Source organism: Mixophyes fleayi, chromosome 1 (assembly GCF_038048845.1).
Source record: "Mixophyes fleayi isolate aMixFle1 chromosome 1, aMixFle1.hap1, whole genome shotgun sequence".
NCBI lineage: Eukaryota > Metazoa > Chordata > Amphibia > Anura > Limnodynastidae > Mixophyes > Mixophyes fleayi.
Window position 1 is genome coordinate 406,184,709 of NC_134402.1, and position 23,803 is coordinate 406,208,511.

Sequence of the window (23,803 nt, forward strand, 5' to 3'; positions counted from 1 at the left end):
TTGGATAAATGTATCAATGAAAGTTTAAATAAATAAATAACAAAAGTAGGAGATTATAATGTATAATAGTGCCAGGTAATCCAGTGTTTTTTAACTATTTCCTTTAAAGGACTTGTTCCCACCTCCTGATATTCCTGTACTCTTTGGCAGCCAGTAACTAATGACTGTAAATCACATTAAAAAAACACCACGAAAAGGTGACTTATGGGCTCATTCCCATCAATGCTTCTAAATGTTTACTGCTACGTTTAACATTCTAGAACTAACGCACGTTACCAGTACATAGATTGTATTAGATATCATTAGTGAAAGAGCAACAGATGAAAAGCACATCTAAAAATCACAAGACTAAAACGCATCTAAAGCGCACGTTTGGCTTAATACATTGTTCCCAGCACATATGTGTCAATGAGACCTGAGCACATCATAAAAGTTCTGGTGAGTAAAACACAACCTAAAGCAACCAATTTAAAAGAGTGAGATTATCAGGACCAAAATGTAATTAGCTGATAAAAAGCTAATTATACAGAGAAAATTGGAATTCATTTCACACAGCACAGTACAGAGTGAATAATACAATGCAAGGTATATGTAACCCTTAATACCAGTATGTGACACTGCTCTTTGGCATTATGTAGACAGGAATCTAAATAGCTATGGGGTAGTCTGAGGTTAGCAGTGAAAAGAGCCCTATCTGCTCATCGGCAGTCACATAACACCTACCCTGTCTGTATGACAGGTCACCAGCCTTCAACCAGCAGAGAAAGACCACAACAAAGAACGCAGGCTTCCATTACAGAGCATAGCACAAACTCAATACCATGTCTCATTCATCAGCATGTTATCAAATTGTGCTGTAAACTTCTCATAAAAACACATGATGATGGGTAGAATCAGCTGAGGGAGATGAGTTTGGTTATCCAATCATCTTCATAGACAGTGGTCTACATGAATAAATCCCCTTATAAAGCATGAAGACAAAGTACTTTATTGTTGTTTGATTTTATATTGTGGCTCAGTGAAGCGACCACAAAAGAACACTTATAAGTTGTTGGGTTTTTTTCACGGGCCAAAAAATGCACAAAACAAACAACCAACAATGTTTCTTGACCTGTAACAAAGGATTCTGGGTATTACAATAAGAAAGAGCTGCTTACATTAAAGGGCTTGGATTGTGTAGTATCATCTTCATGTATATAACACAACCATATTCCGTTGAGCTATACATTAGTGGGTAATGAGGGGTGACATGTACATGCAGATGTTACAAAGGTGTAGAGGGCCCTCTTGGTGAGAGTTTACCTTTTCACCAATTGATGATTGATGATGAAGTCACTAAGTGGGTAATTCATAAGCAAATACTGATGTGCTTTCTCTTCAGAACAAGATATAGGACTTTACATAAACAGAAGTGAACTTATGGCATGCACAACGTTCCAGTAAATACAGAAGAAGAAAAGTTTGAGATGGAAAGATATTAAAAACATAACGGGCAATTGATTGCTTGCAGTCTCACAATCCTTTTCAGCATAAAATGTGATTTTTCTTACCGTATTTCCCCATGTATAAGGCGCTCCCATGTATAAGACGCACCTTAATTTTGGCTCCGATTTTTTTTTTTTAAAAAAAAATAGTAGCTGTCAAAAAACGCAGGGGGGAGTGTAATGGCCGGCTGCTCACTCTCCCTGCAATCTCTCCCCCCCTCCTCCTGGATCCCTGCTGCCACTCTGGCTGTCACCCGCCTGCTAGACCCCCCGCTGCCACTCTCTGCCTGTCCCCCGCCTGCTGGATCCCCTCTGCCACTCTATGTCTGTCCCCCGCCTACTGGATAGCCGCTGCCACTCTATGCCTGTCCCCCGCCTGCTGGTTCCCCGCTGCCACTCTCTGCCTGTCCCCCGCCTGCTGGATCCCCTCTGCCACTCTCTGTCTGTCCCCCGCCTACTGGATCCCTGCTACTACTCTGTCTGTCCCCCGCCTACTGGATAGCCGCTGCCACTCTATGTCTGTCCCCCGCCTACTGGATAGCCGCTGCCACTCTATGTCTGTCCCCCGCCTACTGGATAGCCGCTGCCACTCTATGTCTGTCCCCCGCCTGCTGGTTCCCCGCTGCCACTCTCTGTCTGTCCCCCGCCTGCTGGATCCCCTCTGCCACTCTATGTCTGTCCCCCGCCTGCTGGATCTCCTCTGCCACTCTATGTCTGTCCCCCGCCTGCTGGATCCCCGCTGCCACTCTCTGTCTGTCCCCCGCCTACTGGATCCCTGCTACTACTCTCTGCCTGTCCCCCGCCTGCTGGATCCCTGCTACTACTCTCTGCCTGTCCCCCGCCTGCTGGATTCCCCCCGCTGCCACTGTAATGCTGCCGTGCTCCCCCTCAATCCCCCCCGCTTTAGCAGACTAGTCAAAAGTATACAAAATAAACACAAGAATCGATGTATACTGCAGCGTAGAGTATGTTTCAGCATAGGGAGTCACTGAGAGGTGATTCAGTATCAAGGCTATGAATTACACATTATACTGGTGCCATTTTACAGTAATTACTATTTGTTGGATGCTCAACATTCTTCCTTCAAGATTTAAAGTAGCAGTTTTAGCTGTAAAGTAGGTGTAACTTTAACACTAGCCATAGGCTTTTTCCCCTTCATGTCACATCCTATAAATGGAAAATAACTCGATATGCCAGTGGAAAAAACATAAAACTACAACGGGTGCTGGGCGGTGCTGAACTTATGGACCCTACTTAAATATTTTGTATGTACCTAGATGATAGCCACAGAATTGTTTTATGGCCATCTCTTCAAGTTCACTGGAATATACAGCAAGGCCTCATTTCCAGCCAACTATAGAATTAATGTCATACATGCAGGGTAAATGTAGAAGATATGGGTCCTCTTAGGCTGCGGCAGGTATATATGTATACTTGTTTTTTAAGATTATTATAAATTTATTTATAAAATGAAAACATCTTCCGCAGCACTGTAAAGTGTAAGTAATACATACAGGGCATTATATAATTCACACAACTAACATTTACACAAATATGAGAAAAAGGGATTGACAACTCTGCTCAAAGAGCTTAAAATCTAAAGGAAACCGGATAGAAATGAGGTGAGGAATCATGTAACTTGACAGTGTTAAAGTGTAATTTTTAATAAATTGATATGTTTGTATCTTTACTTGGCAGTTCATCGTATTTTACCATAACTTTATATTTGTCTTTAATAATAATAAGTAATATAATAATAAAAACTAAGGGCTAGATTTACTAAACTGCGGGTTTAAAAAAGTGGAGATGTTGCCTATAGCAACCAATCAGATTCTAGCTGTCATTTTGTAGAATGTACTAAATAAATGACAGCTAGAATCTGATTGGCTGCTATAGGCAACATCTCCACTTTTTCAAACCCGCAGTTTAGTAAATCTAGCCCTAAGACTCCTATATTGAATAAAATCTCTTTCATTCACTAGCTACGTTCAATGCTAATTAGCGTCTCATGTGAAACCTAATCTATTTGCAAATAAACTAGATTTGCACATATATTTAGTATAAACACAGACTTCTGCTGTATTCACGAGTCTTATGTAAACACGTAGGGCTAGATCTACTAAACTGCGGGAGATGTTGCCTATAGCAACCAATCATATTCTAGTTATCATTTTTGTAGTACATTCTACAAAATGACAGTTAGAATCTGATTGGTTGCTATAGGCAACATCTCAATTTTTCCAAACCCACAGTAGTAAATATACCCCCTAGGTGTGGAAATTAACTGAGAACCAGCCCCTGACTTACATTCTCAGAAAGACTGGAATCTGTGTTCAATATCTTAATAATAAGATAAGTATGAAATAAAAGGTTTAGAGTCTTGGAAAATATCATTATCATATCTTTGTTAAATTCTTATTAATTTAAGACTAAATATGACTTCACTAATTGTAATATTTGTAATTAAGTTTACATGGTATTAGTTGACCAGAAGCCAGAAGTCAACATTCCCTGAGGGACGAAAACAAAGACGCCATTCCATCTGCTCAGAGAGACAGAACTTATTGCATATTATAATTAACTTCTTTTTGGAATTTTTGTATAACATTGTAATAATTTATGTATATGTGTGAACTGATCCCAATGTTCAAATAGTATAAAAACTCCACACGTGCTACTATGGTCAGAGATTTCACTACTGATATCTCAAGCTAATACGATGTGCTGCGTAATTTAATCTTAACCTAATGTTTTATAAAATAAATGTATTTATTTTCCCTTTAGGCAACTAGATCAGATAATCAGTTATTTTTCACCTTATTAACAGAATGGGTATTGTAAATCAGATTGTGGTGTGAGAGGATCTCATAGTTCGTGTGAGTGGAGTGAGTTATGGCGTCATGATATACTATGTCTGAAGAGATGAGGTGAATTCCAGACATTAGAACATACTTGCAACTCTCCCGGAATGTCCGGGAGACTCCCGAAATTCGGGTAGGTCTCCCAGGAGAGCAGGCAAATATCCCACATATGGCATCTGCTCCTCAAAATGACACGATTTTGTTGCGGGGGCGGAGCCAAAATGACGTGAATTACAGCGCCCCGCCCCTCCCGCCCACCAACCACGCCCCCTGCCTGGGATCTCCCGGAAGGAATTTACCAAAGGTTGGTAAGTATGCATTAGAACTGTATTGTAAAAAAAATTAATCAATCTGGCCATACCCTTCACTGCATCGTTTCCTGGTGTTATATTTTCCACAAAAAACATGAACTAACAAAATTGATTGCTTTGCACCTAAGCCATTAAGATCACACTAAAACCACAAGAGAAAGTCGTACAGCCTGAGTCAGACAATTTGTAAAGTGTGAAACATAACCCTGGTTAAGTATCAGATTATTATGCTGGGCTTGTTCTCCCCTTAGCTGATGAAAGGTTTTGACATGTAAAGACAGGATTCTTGCTGAAAGGATCAAAATGAAGCATAGCACAACAAGATTTTCACTTTCACTACTGTCTGTGCTTACTATGTTTTTAGTCTGTCATCAGCTATTACAAATGCCCAATGATCCCTTCAATCATTGCTATAGTTCAGTAGAGTACAACTATGACAGGTAACAACTGGTGTGGAAATCCCCCAAAACACCTAAGTTTTAGGTGCAGCGATCCACATCTTACATTGTCTATACTAGGGCTTACTATACTAACATTGGCAAAAAGCCTCACAAAATGTCACAGAGAGCGCACAAAAAATGAAATCTATATTTGCATATATGCTGTGTGAATCATGGCTTCATTGCACTCTTTTTCATGGAAAACTTACAGAAATAAGTTCACACATAAACAACTACACTAATTAATCACTTGCAAACATACACAATGTCACGGTCGTCTGAATTTCTTGATCCGATTCGGGACCCTTGGGACTAGCTGGAGCAGGAGTGAAACAGAACTTAGCAGCCTGGATGATCTTCTTGCTCATGTTCTTGCTGATTGTAGAATATAGCAGGGGAATGAGCAGTCTGGAAATGTAGACAGGAACAGTGCACTAGTAATGCAGACAGGAACAGTGCACTTGTAATGCAGTCAGGAACACTGCACTTGTAATGCAGTCAGGATTACTGCACTTGTAATGCAGTCAGGAACACTGCACTTGTAATGCAGTCAGGAACACTGGAGCCAAGAACTATCCTCTGGAGAGAAGTGTGTTGTTCTGGCAATGAACAGATCACAGCAGCAGGTTTAAATAGGGTGTCCCAAACAACTATTGGCTGATCAGTTCATGTGATCACAGCTGCAGAATCTGGTTGGTCTGGAATGATCACCTGACTGCATCCAAGATGGCCACGCCCATGCAGCAGAACAAACAGTATGTGTTTGTTTACAAACGGAGGTGTGGAGGATGGGAATGCTGCAGACGACCAGAAGGGACCCAGGTAGCCGTGATATGACAGCGGCGGATGAGGTAAGTGCGGCTAAGATCCCGATTTGTGACACACAACTGTCTAATTTTCCCAATGATGCTGTCTGTACGGCACTGTGGTATCTGTGTCGCCTCATAAATAAATGATGATGGCTATGATGATGCTGTTGATTACATTGATGACGATGACTATGATAATGTTGATGATGATGATGATATTGATGAGGATAACGATGATGATGGTGATGATGATGATATTGATGAGGATAACGATGATGATGGTGATGATGATGAGGATGCTGTTGACTACATTGATGACAATGATTATGATAATGTTGAAGATGATGTTGATGAGGATAACGATGATGATGGTGATAATGATGAGGATGCTGTTGACTACATTGATGACAATGACTATGATAATGTTGATGATGATGTTGATGAGGATAACGATGATGATGGTGATGATGAGGATGATGATGCTGATTACGTCGATGGAAATGACTATGATGATATTAATGACGATGATTATGTTGATGAGGACAACAATGATGATGGTATGGAGGATGATTGATGCTGTTGATGATGTCGATGACAATGACTATAATGATGTTGATGATGATGACGATTATGTTGATGAGGACAACAATGGTTGGTGATGGTGATGATGCTGTTGTTTACGTCGATGGAAATGACTATGATGATATTGATGACGATGATTATGTTGATGAGGACAACAATGATGGTGATGATGAGGATGATGTTGATGATGTCGAAGACTATAATGATGTTGATCATGACGACGATTATGTTGATGAGGACAACAAGGGTGATGAGGATGAGGATGATGTTGATGTCGATGACGATGACTAGGATGATGTTGATGACGATGATTATGTTGATGACGACAACGTTGGCGATGGTGATGATGTGAATGATGTTGGCGTCGATGTTGATGACGATGATTATGTTGATGACGATGATTATGTTGATGACGACAACGTTGGCGATGGTGATGATGTGAATGATGTTGGCGTCGATGTTGATGACGATGATTATGTTGATGACGACAACGTTGGCGATGGTGATGATGTGAATGATGTTGGCGTCAATGTTGATGACGATGATTATGTTGATGACGACAACGTTGGCGATGGTGATGATGTGAATGATGTTGGCGTCGATGTTGATGACGATGATTATGTTGATGAGGACAACAATAATGATGGTAGTGATGATGATGATGATAATGAGGGTGTCCCATTTACTCAGTAAGGAAACCCTGAAGACTAATGTGAAACAGGGCTACCAAATGTTTACACAAATTTGGCACATAATTCTACTATTCCATCTCCACGATTGTCTATGAAAAGCCACAAAATGCTCATGTGTGAATATCTCTGAATGTCGGTAGGTTTTAATAGGTGGGAAATGCATTGAGTAAATTGCCATTGTATAGCCTTGTGTGACATTACCCTAAAGCATATTTATTTCTAAAAAATATCTTCATGTCCATTATACGTTTCATATGCGCTTGCTACATAGTTCTTTAACACATAAAACAAGACAAAACTGCTTCCCTCTCTCCCATGAGGTATAGCTGCAGAGAGACAGGCCAATTTGTTATATAAACAACACACATAGATCACGTTGAACACGCTGATACTTTAGTTTCATTTTAGCTCTACCCTCAGGATATATTAATATAATTTACAATCTTTTGGGGTGTCCAGTCATGTTTCAATTTGAATAGAAAAAAAAATATTGCTCAACTCCTTTTAACTCGGCGCAGGTGCAGGAACAAGAGAAAGATTCAGAAAAAGTAACCTTTTTCATACATATAAACCTTTCAGTACTTAATAGGCAGCACAATGGTCACTCAGTGCAAATATGTACCCGAGTGTTCTTCAAAAGAAGTCTGTTCAGAATGGAAAATGAATTCTACAATGAGCTAATATGTAAGCAAATTAATGTTTCTTTGCGAGGAGTGAAGTTAGGTCAGCTTCTATCAACAGGTATGAGGAGATAAATCAGGTCTTGTATAAGGACTGACAGGACAAATACTTCCCACATACTATACGCTGAATATACACAGGGAACAGCCTTATCTTAATCAGATTGGATTTTTGGAATAGAATAACTGTACTAACAAATAAAAATTATTATTAAAGTGTATATTTCAGTTTTTCATGTTACATAAAGTTAAAGGTAATGGGCCTGATTCATTAAGGAACTTAAATTAAGAAGTTTCTTATTTAAGTCTCCTGGACAAAACCATGTTACAAAGCAAGGGGTGAAAATTAGTATTCTGTTTTGCACATAAGTTAAATACTGACTGTTTTTTTCATATAGCACACAAATATCAACTTTAAATTTCATTGTACAAATAAGTTATCAAGTATTTGCGTGCTACATGAAAAAAACAGTCAGTATTTAACTTATGTGCAAAACAGAATACTAATTTTCACCCCTTGCTTTGTAACATGGTTTTGTCCAGGAGACTTAAGTAAGAAACTTCTTAATTTAAGTTCCTTAACTAATCAGGCCCAATGTATTCATCTTAAAATCATCAACTGTCTCACTTGTGGAAATTTATAGGGAACGTTGGCTTGCCACTAGTTGCTATTCCTGACTGAACCCAAAGGGCTAAACTTAACAAGCGACTTTTAGTCATGTGACCACATAACAGAGATCGCTCATTTTGTAACTCACTGTATCCTATGTGCTTTTCTAAACAAGCATTTTTTAATAATTTTTTAATCGCTTTGTAGTGGCATTTCCTTGAATCGCACACTGCCTCAATGTACTCGTATGAACTTCAGGCAATTAATCTCCTCCATAGACGTAAATGCAATGAGTAATTATTCGCTCATTTAGGAGATCTTAGGCGATTCATTAAAACAGAGTACACATAAAGCTTTTACTTTTAACTTTGTGAGTAATCTAACAACATCAACTGCATAAAATTATGTGAATCCGTTTTGTGTCTTCTTAAGTGAAAAATCTCACAAAATTTATAGTCCAAAAACATACTGGTAAGTTACATGGCTTCCAACAAAAATGGACCCTAGCGTATGGGGGTGGGAGCGAATATAGACTGTAAGCTCCAATGGTGCAGGGACTGATGTGAATCATTCCATAGAGTAGCAGCTTAGTCTGCCCCAGCCTCTGCAACAATGCAAAGAGTTCTGAGTCCTACTAGGAGAAAGTCGCTATATCAATAAATAATTATTATTATTACTAGCCAAAAAGCAAAAGTGATCAAAGCAGTAATTATATGGACTGCAGGGAACAGATTATTGTGTGCACAGTAATAGAGCCACTTGAGCACATATGAGGAGATTGTGAACACCTGCGGACCTGAGAAGTGGGTGTATAAACCAATACTTCAAGGCAGAGAATGTTTATCTTACAGCTGCCAGTAAACCACACCTGCCAGCATGCTCTCTCTGCTCTCTCTCTGACTGCTTTTACAAAGTAACATTAGTTGGGATGTGATCATCGGCAGGAGCCAGTATAGCACTGTAGGGAAATCATGTTTCTGCTACAGAATCCTCTGTCCAGAACATTTAAGGAAACAAGAGCATTGTTTATAGCTGCTTACAAAATAAAGGATTAGAAAACCTGAGGGCCTAGGCAGAAGCTCAGACAGCACAGGCTACGCCAGGAGCAAGTCTGACGCTTTTCATTTTTATACTTATTGGACCAATTCAGGAGAAAAATTCCCTACGGCTAAATAATAATAATAAAGTGGTAAAATAGGGCTTTGGGAGAGTGATTACTTACATTAAAATACATACTCTATGCCTGTGTGGTTTATTAATATTAGGTAGTGTGGTGAAAGTACATAGTCCAGCGGTCCCTGGATGGCAGGTATTTCCACATGCTCCTTAGCGCTGTGGCAGCCATGGTGGAGTGGGCAAGTTTGCACGTTTCTTTTCAAAGTAAATTCTGCCCTGTGCTGAATAAACTGAGTCACTTTAGGACAGCGGGACCAAACGTTATAGCGTGACCAGCGCAGCCTAGCATAGCCTAGCGCTGATTACCGCTAATGCAGGGAGACCTGCACAGGCTATAGCATGGGTAATGGTTACATTTCTTAGGACAGGAAGGAGGGATTATTACATTTATTTAATTATTCTTTTTTTTAACACATAGAGTTTTTTAAATGAAGAGAGAATACAGAAAAGTAAAACTGGAGGGGGGACATAATGATGGGAGACATTAATATAATATTTACATATGCTAAACACAATAAACATTACGTAAAAGATTATTGAAACATATATGATACCAGAGATATCTTTGCAAGGAGAAGCTATTTGTTCTGTAAAGTAAACATAAGTTATTCTTCTCATAAAACACTAAAGACATGGGCAACAGGTAAGGGCTCCAGGAAGTCCTTTTATACTAGTTGTTGTTTCCTGATTAGAGACTGCGGTCAGCTGGGCTAAAGCAGCACTCTGAGTTTCTGGGATGGATCAGGTGACTAGATCCAAGATGGCAGCTCCCAGGAACTGGTTTTGGAGGGAAACCTGGAGTGGAGACTGCTATCCCCTGATTGGCTGAGAGGAATCAAGTGATCAAATCCAAGATGGCAGCGCCCATACACTGATTCTGGAGAGATCTCTGGAGTGGATACAGACTGGGCAGCATCTTGTAGAGAGATCTGAAACCAGCAGAGCCTGAGGACCACAGGGACAGCTGAGAGATAAGTGACAGTCAGGCTATGATAGGTGGCCAGGTGATAACCCTATTCACTATTCGTCCTCCCCCTCAATTGTTGGGGACTGTTGATTCCCTGTGGAGAGGGTGCCCATGACTCTAATCCTTGTTATTGGTGGAACAATGACATTGTTGGCTAAACATGATGAGCTTTATAACATTATACATTCATATGTTAAGCATTTAACCCAGACGACTCCTCCTCTCCTGTCTTTAACTTACTAACAACCCACCTGGTAAGATTTCTGATTCTATTAACAACATCACTATTAAATATACAATAGCATATGTTAACCAAACGCACAAGAGTAACAAATGATAACAAAATCTGTAAGGCAGCAAGAAGACAAAAGTTTGTAATAGGAAAATAGAAAGAAAGATTGCGAGGGTTACTGTGAGATTAATCGCAAAAGTCCCACAACCACATCCCGTGGTGTCAAAGCCTGCATGACATTGTGTGAAAACAGCTTTCTAACATAAAAACTACATGATCCTTGTGAGACAAGGAACATGAATACCCCTCTAATACCACTAGTAGTTGGTGGGGTTCAATGGTTGCAGACTTTATCATTTAGCCTAGTTTACATTCAGGCAATCACCTTTGTAGCCATAACACAAAGCATCTCAAGATAAACTTATTTCATAACTTATCAACTATAAGCCGGTGTTTGGTTGCTATGGGTTATACCAAGGTGGTATCCTCAGTTGTAGGAGGGTAATCGTTGCCTGTGCCAGGCTCCTACATTGGCACCTTGAACCACTCAGTCTTCTTGGACAGTATCTAGAAGCTGCAGCACCTATTTGCTGGTTGCCTGCCAGCTTACATTGAATAAAGATTGCAGGGTAGATAGCTGACCAAGGAACTCAACACAAGACAGACCAGAAATGGATTAACGTGTGAGCTTTAATCTGCTGGTCACAGGAACACAGCAGTACAGGGACAGACGGCATATCATGAACAGGCAGGGTCTAATAGTAATTGGGATTATTATCTCATATAGCTCTAATAAGAGCTATTCCAAGTGCACATACATATACCACAATAATACACAGTACAGGGGCTTCAGCCCTCCTTTTATACAGTTTTATACACAGTTATGAGGATGGTTAGCTCCATTAACCAATCTAGGCTTACATTCACTTATCGGTAAGCCGGGACATTTTACCTTAACTACAGTGGCAGAGGGATGTGTCTGCCCTCCTGTCCAGATGCCGCCTGTCAGGGGTCTCCGCCCACTCTCAGCATTGGCATAATTTATTCTGGGTTGGGAGACTTAATCTTTAGATCTCAAACCCAAACTCACTTCCTGGGTTTTGTCACCAGGAGGAAAAGCTCATTCCGGGCATTGGATATGTAAGGCCGTCTACAGACTCAGTACCGAAGTAATCCAACCGCACTTGACCCCCCTAGTTCACCACAGAGGAGATCTCCAGTACTACTATTACCAGGTAAGTGGATCTGTGGAGCCGCCACTGTCTGCTCACCAAACTCAGAACTGGAGAAGCTGCAGCCTCACTCCACCTGTGCAGCAGCCCCCGCCAGACCAATACTTAAGTGCAGACAGTAATGAAATGGCAAATATCGGTAAAAAAGCGAATCTGCGATGTTCTTGGGAACATTAAGGACAATTGAATGTGCAGGGACATTTACAATTCCAGCTGCAGCCCTGCCATTAATGAAAACTCTCTATATATTAATGTATACATGTTCCTGGGTAATGTTATGCCCAATACCGGCCCCAAATAATTAATTAATTAGCAGCCTTCTGGGCTGATTTTTAGCCCTGTGCATTCTCTTTCCTGATTGGCCCATCACAGTATTTAAGGCAGGGAGGGCTTAGCCTCCCTGCGGGTTATAGCGTTAGTGTCCTGCACAGATTGCTGACCGGCTGTTGGATACGTTCTCTGTCTTTAGATTGTTAACCCGTTGTGACCCTTGACTTGTTTATAGGACTCTGGTACTACGCTTGTGCCCCTTTGACCTGTTTCCTGGACTCCTCTGTTTGCTGCCGGTACCGACCTCTGGCTCTGATTTTCCTTGCTTGCTTCTGACCCACGACCCTGGCCTGTCCCTGGTACCAGCTTCCAGTATTCCAATTACCTCCATCCTATACCGAGGTTAGACTGATAAGCCTTTACTACCCTAGAGCCTAAGTCCTGGGGGAATGTGAGTACCTCCGAACAACTGGAAAGGCGGCTGCTAAAGGTGAAGACCTCTAATAGCTTGGTTCTAAAGGCTCATCTACTAGCCGTGGTCATAACACGGACCATGTATTAAATTTGATACATTTACCACATCTTGTTAATAACTGCTGAGCTGACTAGGACCACTGGTGATTTCCAATCTGCCGCTAACTGGAAGGTGGTGGACAATATAATGTGTCCCATCAGCTTGATTTAATATCTGATTGCCCCAGTGGGAGCAAGGGGACGTATGCAGAATTTGAGGATAAGAGGACAGCAATCTGGCAAATTGTGTGTATTAAATGTTTAACACATCCCTAAAATACCTGAAGCTTCAGGGATGCGGAGGAAGCACCCAGCCGCCAACACCTTATTTATGCACCGATAACTATATAATCATTTCTAGATGCACAAAAAGGTCAAAAATTTGCATTTTAATACTTTGTCTTCCTGTAACATTGTGATTAGAAATTTGCAGAAACCAGACTGACAATAACTTCTACACATGTGGTTCTTAGAGTACAAATAAATTACACAAAACTAAAAGGACACCTGTGAGTGTAGTGTCAGTGTACTGTGGAGATGTTCTGTGCGTGGTATCAGTGTGATGGGGCATTTATTAGTGGTATCAGAGTGGTGGGGGGTGTTTTGTGTGTGACGGGGCATATTTGTGACTGTATGGTGTGCTGTTTTGTTTATTTATAAAAGTTCCACAATCCCAGACTTTACACCATTTGTCCTGGTTTTCTGAAAAATGTACAAATGGGGGTCAATTGTAGGTCGAAAGATAGGTTTTATTACGTAAGACCCTGCTTCCTAATTATGTTAAGCAAATTACAGTTCAGATTACATTTGATATACAGCAAAACTTGTTTGTAAAATAATTCAACCAAGTCCTGACATTTGGATTTGATGCAGCCAAGAAAAATAATAATAATTGGAAAAAAGAAACAAAAGCAAACAAAACTTTCAAAGCAAACACCACCTAAAACTGAGCTTTCAATTTTAGGTGGAGTTCAATAGGTTAAAGTAAACAATAGCACTGAAAATTACTCACCTGAGTCCACAATTCCTCCATATCCAGCAGGCCCCCCAATGTCTGTAAGGGGGAAATCAATTGTCTGCGGTGGGCTACGGAGTGCCTTCAGAACAGTCACTCTACGGTGATCCATAGAGGTGAGCAGGAATATCAGCAATGTCGGAGTTTCCTAGTACGGGAAATATGTGCAGCCAAACATCCCGCTGATGATCGCCGGCACATTGCAGGCAATTAAATTCCACCCCAACGGTCCACTGAAGCTCACTTCAGTCCTGCTGAGGTGGTCTTCAAATAGACAGTGTGTTAATAATGACCTTTCTCCTTGAACTCAGAAGAGATTTCTGCAATGTCACACTCTCCTCACTCCTGCAAACCTGGTCAGATAGGCAGTGTATTGTCAGGAGGGTGCAGGGGCAATGAGTGCGTTGGAAGGAGCACAGGGAAGTGAGAAACCCACCCAAGCTTGTGAACAACAGACCCCAGGTAAGTAAACTTGTGGGATAGGGTGTAACGTCTTATAATCCACCCAAACCTACATTTTCAGTTCTGAGTAAAATCATTCTTTAAGTACTACTTAGCACAGACACACTTATCAAAAGCCCTAAAACCGGTAAGTCTCAAATAGATTGTTATGCCTTAACTTGTTCAAGGAAATCATGGATACTAAATAATAAACCTTATTTCTGTTCTACTAAAAAATACCATTAGACATGTCCATGAAGAATGGTTACAGAGCAGCTTAACTTCAGTGTCACTGTGAACTCTGCAATGACTAAGGACTTCATGGTAGGAAGATGAAAAGGGAAGGTGATTTCCGCTAACTTTATCTTCCATCAGAGTGCAATCAGCTCCAGAAGGGACCCTCATTGTCTCTTTTGCCAAGAACTTTGAAATAATTCAAGCTACACAATAACGCTGTGCCACTAATGTCTATTAAACTGTCAGCAGAAACATTTACAGATGAAGCATTTGAGGCAGCCCAGCTGAATGAAACCATAGTTCCTAATGTGATTTGGAGTCACAGTGAAAGGGCCATGCCTCTCTGATGTGCTTGTGATGACAAAGAACATCCTAGCATGCGTGTTTTACAAAGTATTATTTATCGTTTGCTTTTATCTGTTTAAATTTGCAAAACTCTCAAAACAACTTTTTTCAGGTTGTCATTATGGGGCATTGTGTGTAGAATTTTGATGGAAAAAAGGAATTTATTCCATTTTGGAATAAGGCTGTAACATAACAAAATGTGGAAAAAGTGAAGCGCTGTGAATACTTTCTGGATGCACTGAAGTAGGTATACCGCTCCAGGGTCAGTAACTCTGTAGGAGGTGCAAAGCATCAACGCTGTGACCCCACCGGTTTGTCACCTACACTGTGGTTGTTTAAACAGCCTTTGTAAGGATCTCCAATTTTTGCCATTCAAAAGAGTGGGCAACACTTCCAAGTATGGGTAGGATTTCTGGGTATTTACAAACAGGAAAGAAGCTAGAAAAGCAGATTACTGTTCCTGTAGCCAGTCCTCCTGGGTGGCAGGCAGCTCAAGTGTTGCAAGGAATGCCTCAATGTCATCCTCCACAGTAAAAAAAACTGTCTTGGACTTCTGCTTGTAACTGTGCAAGTGCTTGCTGCGTATGTAATACTTGTATGTGAAACTGCTGCTGGTCTTGCTGGTATTGTCTATGTTCCAAGATGGACTTCATTATGTCTTCCCTGCTTGTCTTTGGACCTGTTAGCGTGCAATCCAGCTTTGGGCCCCAAGCATTTGTATCTTTCCTTCCTCATGGAAAATAGGACACTTCCAGCCACATGTTGAATGAACTCGGGAATGCTTTTATTCAGCAGATACTTGGCCATTTAATAACGGGCTCTTTACAGAAACATTTTGCAGAAAAACAAAACAAAAAGGCCCCAACTGTTTCAGGGTCCTAACATGAACAAAAGACTTTGTAATTCCAAGTGGCTTCCATAAGGCAATCTGTCTTCAGCTGTTAACACATAAGGAGAAACAGCAACACAACAGTTCTTTCTTCCTCCCTGAGAGATCATCTGAGATGATTATATTAGTGGACTGAATTAAGATCCAGGGGCCTGATTCATTAAGGAACTTAACTTAAGAGACTTCTTATTTAAGTCTCCTAGACAAAACCATGTTACAATGCAAGGGGTGAAAATGAGTATTCTGTTTTGCACATAAGTTAAATACTGACCGTTTTTTTCATGTAGCACACAAATACTTGATAGCTTATTTGTACACTGAAATTTAAAGTTGATATTTGTGTGCTACATGACAAAACAGTCAGTATTTAACTTTTATATATATATATATATATATATATATATATATATATATATATATATATATACGTCCATTGCTCGAAACTGGAAATGTGAACATTTGGTATACATATATTTTTATTCTAACTTATTACAAATATTACACATACTAGTTATTGTGCATGGGTACAGCTATCATGTACATACTTGTGATTTTAAAAAAGCGGAAGGTCATAGCAAAGGTGCTAGCACTACAGACAAGAAGTGATATCCATAGATGTTAAGAGTACATCCACATTTTAAGGTTTAAAAGAAGAGTAAAAAGAAGAAATAAGATAGAGAGGCAGGGGAGGTGAAATGGTGAGGAAAAGAGGTAGACTGAATTAGGTGAGGGTACAATGATGGAGGACAGTCTCCATATAGCCGCCCCTGACCCCAACACGGTCACATGGATGGGAGGAGGGTAGTAACTGTGGGAACATTTAATCTTTTATTTAGATTTGAGGAATGCAAGCTTTGTAAAGAGCTAGCTTTTAAGTAGTTCTAAGGAGGGCTGATGGTAGGTGAAAGACTGATCCGTGTCCAATGTTCAAGTTTGATTAAACTTTTGGAGACCGCTATTAATTTCATACACACTGTTGCATGGATCGAGCTAACAGAAGGAGGTCGCATCCATTTCGTCGGGGCCAGTTCACATCCAGCCACATTAACAATGTGGTAGGCTAGTCTATCTTGGCAGTTATTTTGGCCCACAAACTGGAAACCAAGTATGAAGTGATAATGATATTCCAATAATCATTTCTAACAGTGCTTAGATCATGTCTCAATACTTTACAGTTTTGGGGTAGGTCAACCATAAATGGAAACAAGTGCCAATGTGGTCACATTGGAGATAATAACGAGGTGAGGGACTTGTGTAATCTGGTTGGCATCAAATACCACCCTTAGTATATTTTGTATGAATTTTTCTTTATTAAGGAGGAGATGAAACTTTTGGATGGAACTTTTGGATATCTGTTGTCTAATTTCTGACAATACATATTCGGTCAGGAGTGGCCCAATATCTGTTTCCCAATCAATCTCATGTTTTGGTTGGGTGGAATTGACAGGGCCTAATATAAAACTGTAAATAAATGTGACAAGGCCTCTTCGAGTTGGGCAGTAGAGGCAAAGGGCCTGATTCAGAGTGGGACGTATGACTATTTGCATAGTGCACCTTTGCATTTTTCACACTGCACATGTTCAGACAGTGAATACATGCAACTGCGGCTATTCACACCTGCAACTTTTTGCCACTTACGGCTACTTGCGCTTGAAGAGACGTGACAGGGAGGGAAGGGGTGTTCTACCATAGGGGATGTACAGTCAGGGTGTGTCCAAGCAACTGTGTATGGATTCAGACTGGGTCATAGTTCTACTTACAGCTAAAAAAGCAGCTGCACTTGCGGGTGGTCAGGGGCAGGTGTTGTAGTAAATGTTGATGATGACGAACACCCAAATTAGCGAACCGCTTGTAATTAGAGCTTTATGAATGATCCACAGATGCTTACTGAGACTTTAGTAGTCTCTTATAGATTATGATTTGCAGAGCACATTTTAGCAAAGACTTTTTTTAAATTTATTTTATTTTTGTATGCATGTTGGAAGATTGTTCCTGCTGTATTAGCCTAGGTTATTCAAGTTTAAGTGATACTTCAAAGCAATTACATAACGTAACATGTAATATAAAAGCTTTTTGTACATGTCTGCAAGTTGGATGTAAGTGCCTGAGGGGCCGGTCTGTTGTCAAGCGGGAGGATCCGCTACTCTATCAGACCTGGACGCACTCAGAGTACATCATTCATCCGCATTCAATTGTCTATGACTTTTTCAATCGTAAGTTACGCTTACATTTGCGTTATAATGTATCGGGCCCACAGTCTCTTTAACAAGGGGAAAATCTGAAGGTGTTAGGTAAAGAATTTAGAGAAATTATTAATTAGAGATATTAAAACACTTTTAGATTTGGAATTTTTGAGTTGTGGGAGGAACACAAAACATAAATCATCAATTTATGTGCATTAAAAAGGAATGAATGCGTCCATGGTTCTAGAATCTAAACAGCTGGGGATGGAGGTGTGGTATAAGAGCAGGGAGCGGAACTGTAATAGTTAAATACTTCCCCACATATTCAAAGGAATAACAATATATGTAAGACATTCAACAAATGGGTACATTTTACCCAATAAAACAGCAGTACTGTCATTTCAATGACTTGTGGATATACACTTACTGATCATAGATATGTTCAAACAAAATATCCCATATAAGAACACTATTTAGCAGATATCTTCCATGACACAGCACAGACATGATAAATGGAGAGACACAGGGCTAATCACCATGCAAATGACTGGTCTCTTCATCTACACTGCAGCATAGTGCATTCTGCACAACGATTAGCCGTATGCTTTCTATGGGGAAGAGATGATGGATCACTTCTACAATCGAATTTCCTGTCTAACTAACTGTAAAACATTGGGAAATAATGATACAACAAATACCGGCAGGTCAGCACCCAGCTAATGGACACTGACACATTTATCACTAAATGTAACACTGGCTAGAGTCTAAAACATAGTAGATAATCCTAATGTTATTACATCTGGTTAGGGTAAGAAAATGTGATCTGTTTCTGATAAGCTCACCAGTCCGACATCAATTTACTCTTCATTTTCCCTCTATGTAAAGGGGGACCCGTACTGAAATATTACTATTGAGAAAGGATTTAGAACAGAGGTTATATAAAAGGAAAACCCATTTAAAGGACTGCTAGATCAAGCTTGCAGTTACTTTGTAAAAAGAGCTATTTCATAACATAATCACAAATATGTATGTAAAAGTTTCTTTTGTGTGTGTTTTGTGTTACTTTAAAACTGTAGCTTGCACGGTTCTGTAAGTCCTGTAATAAGACACAAACTGTATTCTGCCCAGCAAAAAAAAAAAAAATCACATATGTAGTTTTACTGGGTCTATTTGCTGGAGAACAGGAGATGCAATACACAGCACAGATCAGCTCTCTGAAGATGAAGAAATGTGTGTTGAACTAGGAACTAGATGTCAACTTGTGCAAGTTATAGCTGGAGCTATGGGGAAAGAAAGGGAGCTGCACCTTCCCATGCAGTCACTTCTATGAATGCAACATGAGACGAGAGACCATGTCCCTGTAGCTCATCGTCTGTCATAAACATGGAGGATATGTCCACCTTATTGGACATTTTATTTATTTTTAAAGATATAAAAGAGACCAATTAATCGATTTTAAAAATATCACCCAGAACAAATACTCCTACTAGTGATTTATTTACAACCCTTGACATAGATGCAATGGAGCAGTCTGGGCATATGTAGAGCACTGAGTTAGCTACCCCTAAAGATAGTGACTCAGCAATACCTGATACCAGAGAACAGATACCTCTATGTACAGCTCACAGAATAGGCCTAGCTGTGTAGAGAGGCAGGATGTAAAACTACTTCAACCATCATCTTTTACGGTGCAGCTAGATGCAGCGAGGAAACCGTCCTGGGGTGACAGTGTTTGTACTGACTGTGGCTGGGAGAGTGCTGCTCTATTCCTAAGTACAGTCAACGGTGAGTACATAGATCATTTCTGTGTGGGAAACCATTTAATTCCTACTGAGACCCTTCAGCCCATTATGGTGCAGGCTACAGGTAAGTCTGCCCTTTTAACCATCTAATATAGTCATAATCAGTGGTGGAAGTTGGGTGTATACAGTGGTCACTACTGCCTTCGTTGTACAAATATCAAATTCCATTCACTTATATTTCCATTCAATTTTTAATACCACCACTTCTAAATTTCCACATCGATCACTGGTCATAATATATCAGCAAAAGCCTCTTTTGGAGAGACATTACTTCTTTAAGACCCATTACCTCTTTAGGGACTGCAAGCTCCAATGGGGCAGGGACTGATGTGAGCAAGTTCTCTGTACAGTAATATATTAATAGCTGATGATGATGAGGAAACAAGTTAAACATTAGCAAGTAAGTATTAACCACTGCAATGTATTCAAAACTCAACCCTTGAGTTCTAAAAGGTGTCTGTTACTATGGGGACATTTTATTATAATTAAACTCATTGCAGCAATTAGTCTAATTTGTGAAAAATGACATTTTGGCATAATATGAGTATTTTATTGTCATGGTTAGTGAGCGATACTCAGCTGTCATAGCGAAAGCTATACAGAGAGATAACAGTTACATTTCTCTCTGCAGGTCCCTGTTCTGCACAACTGAGCAGGCGCCCAGCGTTCAAGTTGAAGTTCGGTTTTTACAAATAGGATGTAGAAGAAACCCCCAGATTCATCATCATCATCAGTAGGGTTTCATCCTTTGGTAAATCAGCCCCTACTGCATATAGGTACAGTATGCAGCATACACCGTTTATGTTACTTTATGTGCATTGTTATACTTCTCAGACGCTTTTCTATCATTTGTACACAATAACTTGCAGTGAAATATAAAAGTGTATTCATACGTCTATGAAAGCATAAAGATGAAGTCATGTTAAAAAGAAACGTCACATCATTTGAATCAATGTCTCTGAACTGGATACACAAGAATATGAGGCCAGCGCAATGTTCTAACTAGTACATGCTAATCTCTAAGAGCTGATACTGGGAGGAAATACCCCAAACTTCCAAACAGTTAATATCAATTATTAAGCCTACAGCGCTCAAATTATGGGATATATGTGATCAAATATATCTGGCTAATAATCACAATGTATGCCCAGTGTAATTCCAATACTGTGCAGAGTATTATACCGTAACAATATATTTGATCACATATATCCCATAATTTGAGCACTGTGGACTTAACAACTAATGTCTCTGAACTGACCGTAAGATAATTATTGTTAATATAAGTTATGCTGTCTTCTAATGTAACGTTAGCATATTGTATAATGTGTTTTTTTTGCTACGCTCACTCAGCATCCCTATGCTACTCGCAGACCCCTCACCATATATCTCTTTTACTTTATCCCTAATAATTATTCCCTAAACCTTTTACTTCTCTCCCTCAATCCATTCTGTCCTATAGTCCATCCTCTCCTTCAATTCCATACCTCTCCCTCACTTTCCTTGTAGTCACTGGGCCTCATCTACAGATAGGAAGAAATCCAGTTAGAGGTGCCAACGTACACCTGGAGAAGCTATATTGTGGTGCCAAGGCTGCCAGTATTTATGTCTATGGATGCTGGGATAATACCGTCTGCTTGTACATGTTATGTATGTATACTGGGCAGCTTCCCCAACTGCAAGGGGAAGATTCGATTGGTCAGATATCACCGCAATGTCCATGTGTGCACATTGCCACTATTACAGTAAGGAAACTCCACTCATTTTTCCTGACACCTCTTTGGGGTTATGTGTCACAATGTGTCTCAGTGGACTGTTATGCAGACACATTACACTGATTTAAATCTCCACATAAACCTTTCCACAAATTTTAACTTTGAACTCCTCCCCTCCCCCCACCCACCCCAGCAGAGCAAAATGGCTTTGCCAAGGTGCCAAAGCTGTACCTTCTAGCTGGATTTACTCTAATGAAGCCCATTGTGTTCTCTTCAATAACCACTAAAGTCTATTTTTATGTTTATTATTATTAATACAGTAGGAGACCTTATCAACAATCTATGTTCATTCCACACCACTTCCTTCTCCTCATCCAATGGTTCATTGATAACAAGCCTGTAATAAACCTTATCCTATTATTACCAGAAATCTGCATGCTGAAAAACCCTAATTAAATGACATTAAAGGACATCCTCTTCTTACTACACTGCCACCTTATGTAATGCCTGATGGTATGTAAAGCTCTTTCCATCCTCGGCGAGCTGCTAAAATACAAAGGTCATTGAAGAGAGAAACGTTATGGTTGGACAAGCAGAATGTCCAGTGTCTCTCACTCACCGCCTGATGGTTTCTGTCACAGTAACGTAGCCCAAAGTAATCTATCTCCACGAGGTTTAGGTGACGGAATACGTAGTCCAGGACAACAGAGCCTTTCGTTGACTTCTGTGGGAAAGAATGTACAGATTCTATTCAGGAGAATATTCTGGGTTGTCAGTGTCATTCATGCGTTCACTATGGCTTTGTGTAAGCAGAGGAGCTTGTTTTATTGACCAGGAGCTACTACTGGCCTCCTCACAGCAAGAATCTATGGCCTTTGTTATCTTACTCCTAAGTTGCATTCACTTGGCAGAATGCATGAGACAGAGGAAGGTGCTGCTTCTGTGACTCTGTAATGCGCCTGACAAGTGACAGCTCTTTGTATAGGAGTGTTCCTTTCCCATTTCTATAAACTCACATGTTCAGACACAAAACCACCTGCTGCTGCAATGCTTCATGGTGGGTTTGTGAATGGAGGCTGTGATGAGTCTGGCATGAGAAAATTACACAGCGTCCTTAAGAACCACCACCGCCTAGAATCTCACATAAATACAGAAACATCTACAAACAATATAAATTGACATTGGTTCAGAATTACAGGAGAATTACAGGGGGTTTTAGTGGATATTCTTCCTTTGCACTGTTGATACCAGAGCGTAGTGCGCTGCTGTTATTGATGATCATGGCCAGCATTCATTTAGAACATCACACATAGAGAAATGTATGGAGAAGTTACTGATACTACATATGCAAACCAGATACCACTGTGGCAAATGTTACATGTGAAGATCCCTTAATTGTATTAACAATATAGAAATAATGAAATCACACATTACCAGGATGGCTTGTGTGATCTAACTGTACTGCCTACCCTCATATTACGTTCTGCCTACCCTCATATTACGTTCTGCCTACCCTCATATTACGTACTGCCTACCCTCATATTACGTTCTGCCTACCCTCATATTACATTCTGTATACCCTCATATTACGTTCTGCCTACCCTCATATTACGTACTGCCTACCCTCATATTACGTACTGCCTACCCTCATATTACGTTCTGCCTACCCTCATATTACGTTCTGCCTACCCTCATATTACGTTCTGCCTACCCTCATATTACGCACTGCCTACCCTCATATTACGCTCTGCCTACCCTCATATTACGTTCTGCCTACCCTCATATTACGTACTGCCTACCCTCATATTACGTTCTGCCTACCCTCATATTACGTTCTGCCTACCCTCATATTACGTTCTGCCTACCCTCATATTACGTTCTGCCAACCCTCATATTACGTTCACAGTACCTTTGTCTGTCTCTTTACTGTACGTTCAGGAGTTGCTCAGCTCTCTACACTGTTATGTATTTATGTGGGATGTATTATGTAGAACATATGTACCAGGGCTGTGGTCACACAAGTATGAAAAGAACTGTGAGTGACCAACAACTAGGTTCTGCCAGCAGCGCTATCGCCCTATCAACTGTCCATGTGAACCCTTCTCCACCGAGCATCTAAATGCAGAGATCCAGTGCCAGCGCCCTGTGCATCTAGGAGAGCCCCACTTCCTCCACACCTTTCTAATAGACATGGGGAGCCTAATGTCAGATACCTGGGGACGGGGTTTACTCCCAACAAAACTCAATCTCCTGTAAGAATCATGATGTGTCAGGGTTTACAAGGGCTTTTAGTGGCATTTGTCTTCCTGCATTTTAGGCT

General features: G+C 40.3%; 1 protein-coding gene across 2 annotated transcripts in view; it reads right to left on the reverse strand.

Annotated features, from left to right (window-relative positions):
* EPB41L4A (erythrocyte membrane protein band 4.1 like 4A) overlaps nucleotides 1-23,803 on the reverse strand; it is a 203,272-nt gene that overhangs the window by 117,976 nt on the left and 61,493 nt on the right. Inside the window, exon 2 of one of the 2 annotated variants that reach the window (XM_075181638.1) lies at nucleotides 22,103-22,207. The exons of the other annotated variant lie outside the window; for it this stretch is intronic. Within the exon in view, the coding sequence (XP_075037739.1) occupies nucleotides 22,103-22,207 (105 nt within the window). The remainder of the gene's footprint in view (nucleotides 1-22,102; nucleotides 22,208-23,803) is intronic. 2 annotated transcript variants of the gene reach the window in all.